Genomic DNA, 7,500 nt, shown 5'->3' with positions numbered 1-7,500 from the left:
TATATATATATATATATATATATATATATAAGTTATATTTGAATATAAATTATTTAGTAGTTGAGTGAAAACTGGGATTTGGGACAGCATTTTTAGAGTTTACATTTTCAAGTTCACACTGTGAATAGTATCAACTTGAAAATGCGGAGTAAAACTAAGAAAGTACTTGTTTTCAAAGTCCTGGTTGTCACCACCTTCTATGTGGATTTTATGATATTCTCAAGCATGTTATTCATTCGTGCTACATTACAGATAGATATATATATATATATATATATATATATATATATATATATATATATATATATATATATGTATGTATATATGTATGTATGCATATGTATGTATGTATGCACATGTGGGTGTGTGTACGGATTTAAACGAGAGCTATTAGATCACAAGGTGATTCTATTCTCGTCCACTTCGATATAAATCTAGAGGTGCAGTGGCTCTTCATTTCCCTACCAATTTCAATAAATGCCTAGACAAATGAAGTAATTAACTACCATACTCCTTACTGATGGCAACAATCACATCATCATCTCCAACACTGACACCACTAACATCATCGTATTCATCTCCAAGCACTTTTAATTCATCAAGAATGTCTTCACAATCTGCTGATGAAGAGTGTTCCCAGATATTCCTACTTTATACAATCTTTTCCCAGGTACACTCTCTATTTTTATGTTAGCTTCGAGATACTTTACTGTAAACGAACGGCCTTCCTGGTTCGCGGGTACACGTGTGCAACTGTAAATTATGTTGCAAAAAGCAATGAAGAAACTTTTACTGGGTTCCCCTATCGGGGATGACAGATTGCACGTCGTATATATATTTTCTTTTTGACAAATTTCCAAGCCGGCTGCTGATGGCCTCGCTGGCTGGCGTTTCAAGTCTTTGTCACATTTAGAGGTGAAATATGGAAGAGAAAAAAAAAACAAACATACATTTTTGTGACATAATTTTAGCGTGAGGAGAAAAACACATGGAGTGGGGGAGGGGGCGGGGAATGATTTGTTTCATACATTGCTTACGAACCGAAAGGACCGGAAGTTTGTCATCACGAAATATAATGCTAGTTAAATTATCTTAAATTCCAGGTATACAACATAAGTTATTTTTAATAACCTTATTCATTATTTATAAATATATAAACTGTATTCCTTTAATTTACGAAGATATTTGACGGAGTCACTTCTGCAACTTTCCTCACAAACCGAAAGGACCGGAAGTTTGTCATCACGAAATATAACACTAGTCGAATTATCTTAAATGGAAAATATTAATAGTTATCTTGAATTCCATGTATACAAACTGTCAACCATAAGTAATGTTTAATAACCTTATTCATTATTTATATATAAATATATAAAACTGTGTCCCTTTAATTTACGAAGATAATTGACGGAACCACTTTAACACCTTTCCTTGCCTCTCCCCAGGTGGATTTCGACCAAAGGACGGGTTCCTCTTTGAGTAACAAGGACGCCACTGCCATAGAGAACGACGGATGGGACAAGGACGCTGATCACTCCTCCACTCCTACTTTCCTCACCTCAACCAATTCCTACCTCTACTCTGATACCTTTGCTGCTGTTCCTACGAAAATGGTGAGATATATCTTTCTAACTGCTTACTTTATATATATATATATTATATATATATATATATATATATATATATATATATATATATATATATATATATGTGTGTGTGTGTGTGTGTGTGTGTGTGTGTGTGTGTGTGTGTGTGTGTGCGTGTGTAAAGGCTTGCTGGCTTATTGTAAAGTTAGTAATGACCAAATGAGTTCATTTTCATTACAGTTAACTTTCCTTTTTATTCCATCTTGTTGACAGTTTAAACTCAAAATGGCTATTAATATTATCATTCCACTCCACAGAATGGCCACCTGAACAGCAATGGAGGAGGCATGCCTCTAGGAAATTACTCGGAGGTACTTTCATCTGGAGGCGAAGCAGGAGGAGGAGGTGGAGGAGGAGGAGGGGGAATAGTAGGAGGAGGAGGTGGAGGAGGGAGCGACAGGCAACACCAGATCCAGCAACAGCAGAGCCAAAGGTCTTCGCCAGTCATAGGCTTCATCAAGGGCAGCAACGGCGTCGCCAACCCCATCACCGGTGGGGGCACCGCCACGGTCGGGTCTTCGCCGCAGACGCCCCAGAGCCTCGTCAACGCCAGCACGCAGGTGGCGATGTACCCAGGGTACTCGAGCCAAGCAGAGCCCTCGGAGGACAACCGCCGGTTCTCGCAGAGCTTCACCAACAGCCTGACGAACCAGAGCTACAAGACCTTCTCCGGGTCGGTGCCCCTGGCCCTCCACGTCAACTCCAGGAGCAACGGGACGCCCGGAAACGCGACTTCGACCATCCCTCGGCTGGGCATACCGGTCGACCCAAGTCAGTATATCATGCCCCCGCGAAGCCAGGCGCTCCAGGGGGCGCTGGCGACCCACGTTTGAAACAACTTAGTCTAATAAATTTAGGGTTTATCCAGACTGTTGCTTCGGGGAGGCTTTCGGGAGCTTGTCTGGGGGAAGGGCGCCGTCGGCTGGGCTGAGAGGAGTTCTTATTGGTTATAAAACTCACTGGCACTTCCTGACTATCAAGAGTTTTTTTTTTTTTACGAAATTCCCGAGAATACGCTCTCTGTCAGATATTGATTCAGTCAGATCATAAATTACCCAAGAATTACTGTCAAAGACGGTCATGCTTGCTAAAACCATTGTACCGTGCATATTCATGATGTTCTCTGTAAAAATCATTAATAAGAACAGTAAGCTTTAGCGTGAATCTACCGGGATGAAGAAAAAACAGCTTTAAAAGGAAAAAAAAAATGTGGGAGTAATCCGCTCTCAGGTCCAAGAAGAGGCGTACTCATCCGCCAGGCAATGTTTGAAAGCCCCGAGGCGTGTTCCTACCATGGTGCAATAGTCCTAAGCTTTAGTTTTTAACCGGGATCCTTTGTCGACAGTTCTCCCGTTACGCCGTGTGGAACTGCTGGCGGCGGCGTTACGCAGAACGCACACCGTAGCTCATCAGACCCAAAGTGATACGCCAATGTAAGAATGTAAACTACCCGAGTTTTTTTTTTTTTTTTTTTCTCGCCATTTATTGAAACCCCCTCCCCACCCCATTTTCAGTTCCTGGACGATATTTTCGGTAACTTTGCGAAGAGTGTGTACGTTGGTCCATTTCCAATGACGCTAAATGTGATTTGTCTAATTATTCTTTCTTATTGGAAAGTGCTAAGTGAAAGCACCTTGCGGGGATATAAAAATATAAAAAGAAAGTACGAATTTACTAGATGCAGTATTAACAGGAGAAAGATATGTGGTGTCAAACTTTTATAATGATTTAATTCGGTATTACCGTTTTTTTACATCTAATTAATGACATGCTGCTTTCCGAAATGATGTAACGGAGTTATCAAAATATTTAAATATTAAAGAAGGACAGGAAGGAAAAGTTGGGAATGTTTATCATTTTCTTAAATTATTAAAATTAATATTATTATTATTATTATTATTATTATTATTATTATTATTATTATTATTATTATTTTCTGGCTAAAACCTAAGACCGCAATTAATTTGAAAACACAAATAAATTCATTATTATTATTATTATTATTATTATTATTATTATAATTATTATTATTATTATTATTATTATTTTCTAGTTATAACTAACACCGTAATTTAATTTTAAAAACACTATTAAATACAAGAATATTATTATTATTATTATTATTATTATTATTATTATTATTATTATTTTATTATTTTCTAGCTAAAACCTAAGACAGTAATTAATTTGAAAAAACAAATAAATTCAAGATTATTATTATTATTATTATTATTATTATTATTATTATTATTATTATTAAAACTTTAGGCTTCTTTCGCATGATAATCTTGTCCCTGACTGTCATTGCAGACAAATGCCCCCCCCCTCCTTTTTTCCGGTGGGTGAAAAAAATGTCTGGTAAATATAATAAAAAAAATAAAGAATAGTTTGTATATTGTTAATGTGTCTTACAGTCGATGTTTCATGGCGTACATTTTTAGCGGTATTTTTAGAATATATATATATCTGTCTTTGCTACGTCAACATTTAGAAAATCCATAGAGTGTCTATTTTACTAAGTAAAAAAAACAAAACAGGAAATAAAACTACTAAAGCAATGACCTTAAAAAAATAATGCCCCGTCATGCGATTTTTTTTCCTTTTTTTGGCTCTCGTGATTTTTAAAAATCTTACATGTGCTCTCTCAGCTTGGTCCCATTCTCAAAGTGTATAGTGAGGATTAAATTAAAATTAATAAAAAAAAACCTCCATTAAAAAAAAAAAAAGCTTCCATTCCACTTTTTCGAATCTGAATGTCGACATTCTTGGAGTGGAAAAAACAACAATAATGACGAAATCTTCTTCTACGCCGTGTGTTCGATTCCTCGGGTCACGTTGGGTGACATTTCTCTTTTCCCTTTATTTCAGAATGGGTAAATCTGTGATACGAGAATAATTGTGGATTCCTTTACTTTTCTGTCCAGTTTCGTAATTTAATGAGTTTCATAGCTAGGTTGGACTGTCTCTCATAAACACAATCGTTTATTTTACCGTTCACCCCAGAAAATGTCTTCCTGATTAGTTATGTAAATTAGATGTCCAGAGATATGGATCAAATGAAGGCTTTACACAGAAACTTTGCAACAGACTCTCACCAATTTTTTTTTTTAACATGAAACAGAGTAAGAAACTGACCTAAAAATTGTGGTCAAGACTGATATATATATATATATATATATATATATATATATATATATATATATATATATATATATATATATATATATATATATATATATATATGTATATATATATATATGTATATATATATATATATATATATATATATATATATATATATATATATATATATATATCAGTCATGACCACAATTTTGGGTCAGTATATATATATATATATATATATATATATATATATATATATATATATATATATATATATATATATTTATATATATATATATATATGTATGTATATATATATATATATATATATATATATATATATATATATATATATATACATATACAGTATACATATATATATTATATATATGTATATATGATATATATGAGTATATATAGATATATATATATATATATGTATATATATATATATATATATATATATATATATATATATATATATATATATATATATATATATATATATATATATATATATATATATATATATATATATATATATATATATCATTCAAAAGACGATGCTGAAATATTGAATAACCTTTGGTATATTTCCAAATAATCACGAGAAATTAGGAATGATTAGTAAAAACCAAAGAAAAACAATTACATAATCATTGCAATGAGGACTGAAGGGCATCAATCAGTCTACTGAAAGAGATATAATGCATATATTAAAATTTTGCGAGGAATTTCAAAACAACAGAGTATGTTAATCTTGTTTCTGAGTTTCAGCTTCTTGTCGCCAAACCTTACGAGACGCAGGTTGACTGATTTTTACAGAGTGATTTCGACAATATTTGCGTGGTATGTGCTGACGACTCTCATTTTCACCGTTTAGGCATTCGTCGAATAAAAAATACACCTTTGGCCGAAACATGACATGAACAGTCTTACCTCTCGCAATATTATTTTTCTTGTGTATTGCATATCTCTGTACATATCGAGACATTTGTAATTTTTGTACATATGCTTAAAGTTGTAATAAATATTTTTGTACGCATATTACTTTCTTCATTGTCCTGTCATACCTTCTCTCCCTATTTTTGTTAAAAAGGGAATCACGTGAAACCTATAATGGTCTAAGGCCGTGGGGGAGGGCGGGGTTAATAAGCGTGTTGGGGGTTGAGTTGAATATTGCTGTCTATTCACTAAATAGTCACACTCACGTGCAACTGAATGGAAAACACACACATGTATAGCAGAATGCACACTGCCATATGTACAGCTACACGGAAAAGTCACATACATACAGCGGAATGCACACTCACATAGGTTCAGCTGAATGTGAAAGTCACATGCGTACAGTGGAATGCTCACTCACATACAGCGGAATGGAAAAGTCACGTACAGCGGAATGCAAACTTCCATACGTACAGCTGAATGGAAAAGTCACATCATACAGCAGAATGGAAAAGTCACGTACAGCGGAATGCACACTTACATATGTAGAGCTGGATGGAAAAGTCACATACATACAGTGGAATGGAAAAGTCACATCATACAGCGGAATGGAAAAGTCACATACGTACAGCTGAACAGAAATGTTACATACAGCAGAATGCACACTTATATACGTAGAGATGAATGGAAAAGTCACATACATACAGTGAAATGGAAAAGTCATATACATACAGCTGAATGGAAAAGTCACATACGTACAGTGGAATGGAAAAGTCACATACGTGCTGTGGAATGCACACTCACATACATACAGCCGAAAAGTCACATACGTGTTGTGGAATGCACGCTCACATACGTGCAGCTGAATGGAAAAGTCACATACGTGGAGCTGAATGGAAAAGTCACAAAAGTCACATACGTACTGCGTAATGCACACTCACATACAGCTGAATGGAAAAGTCACATACGAACAGCTGAATGGAAAAGTAACATACGTACAGCTGAATACAAAAGTCACATACGTAGAGCTGAATGGTAAAGTCACAAAAGTCACATACGTACAGTGTAATGCACACTCACATACAGCTGAATGGAAAAGTCACATACGAACAGCTGAATGGAAAAGTCACATACATACAGCTGAATACAAGTCACATACATACAGCTGAATGGAAAAGTCACATACGTACAGCTGAATACAAAAGTCACATACGTACAGCTGATTGGAAAAGTTGCATATGTACAGTTGAATGGAAAAGTCACACACATGCAGCTGAATGGAAAAGTCACATACGTAGAGCTGAATGGAAAAGTCACTATGTACAGTGTAATGCACACTCACATACAGCTGAATGGAAAATTTACATCATGCAATGGAATGGAAAAGTCACATATGTACAAATGAGTTAAAAAGTCACATATGTACAGTGGAATGCATACTCACATACAGCTGAATGGACAAGTCACATACGTAAAGGTGAATGGAAAAAATGCATACATGCAGCGGAATGGAAAAGTCACATATATACAACTGAATGGAAAAGTCACTTATGTACAGTGGAATACACACTCACACAGCTGAATGGAAAAGTCACATAAGTACAGTTGAATGGAAAAGTCACCTATGTACAGTGGAATGCTCACATACAGCTGAATGGAAAAAACGCATACATACAGCGGAATGGAAAAGTCACATAAGTACAAATGATTGGAAAAGTCATCTATGTACAGTGGAATGGAAAAGTCACATACATACAGCTGAATGGAAAAATTCACAAACAAAC

The 7,500-nt window shown here is 34.9% G+C and overlaps 1 protein-coding gene across 1 annotated transcript in view; it reads left to right on the top strand.

Moving 5' to 3' along the window:
• The window catches only part of LOC136836509 (irregular chiasm C-roughest protein-like), a 147,307-nt gene extending 143,998 nt beyond the window's left edge, over positions 1–3,309 (top strand). Inside the window, exons 12-13 of the mRNA XM_067100888.1 lie at positions 1,446–1,613; positions 1,904–3,309. Of these exons, the coding sequence (XP_066956989.1) occupies positions 1,446–1,613; positions 1,904–2,479 (744 nt within the window). The 3' untranslated portion in view covers positions 2,480–3,309. The remainder of the gene's footprint in view (positions 1–1,445; positions 1,614–1,903) is intronic.
• The last annotated feature ends 4,191 nt before the right edge of the window (positions 3,310–7,500 follow it).

This window comes from Macrobrachium rosenbergii, chromosome 56, assembly GCF_040412425.1.
Source record: "Macrobrachium rosenbergii isolate ZJJX-2024 chromosome 56, ASM4041242v1, whole genome shotgun sequence".
Taxonomy (NCBI): domain Eukaryota; kingdom Metazoa; phylum Arthropoda; class Malacostraca; order Decapoda; family Palaemonidae; genus Macrobrachium; species Macrobrachium rosenbergii.
Note: the sequence above shows the minus strand (reverse complement) of the source record. Positions and strands in the feature narration are given on the sequence as shown.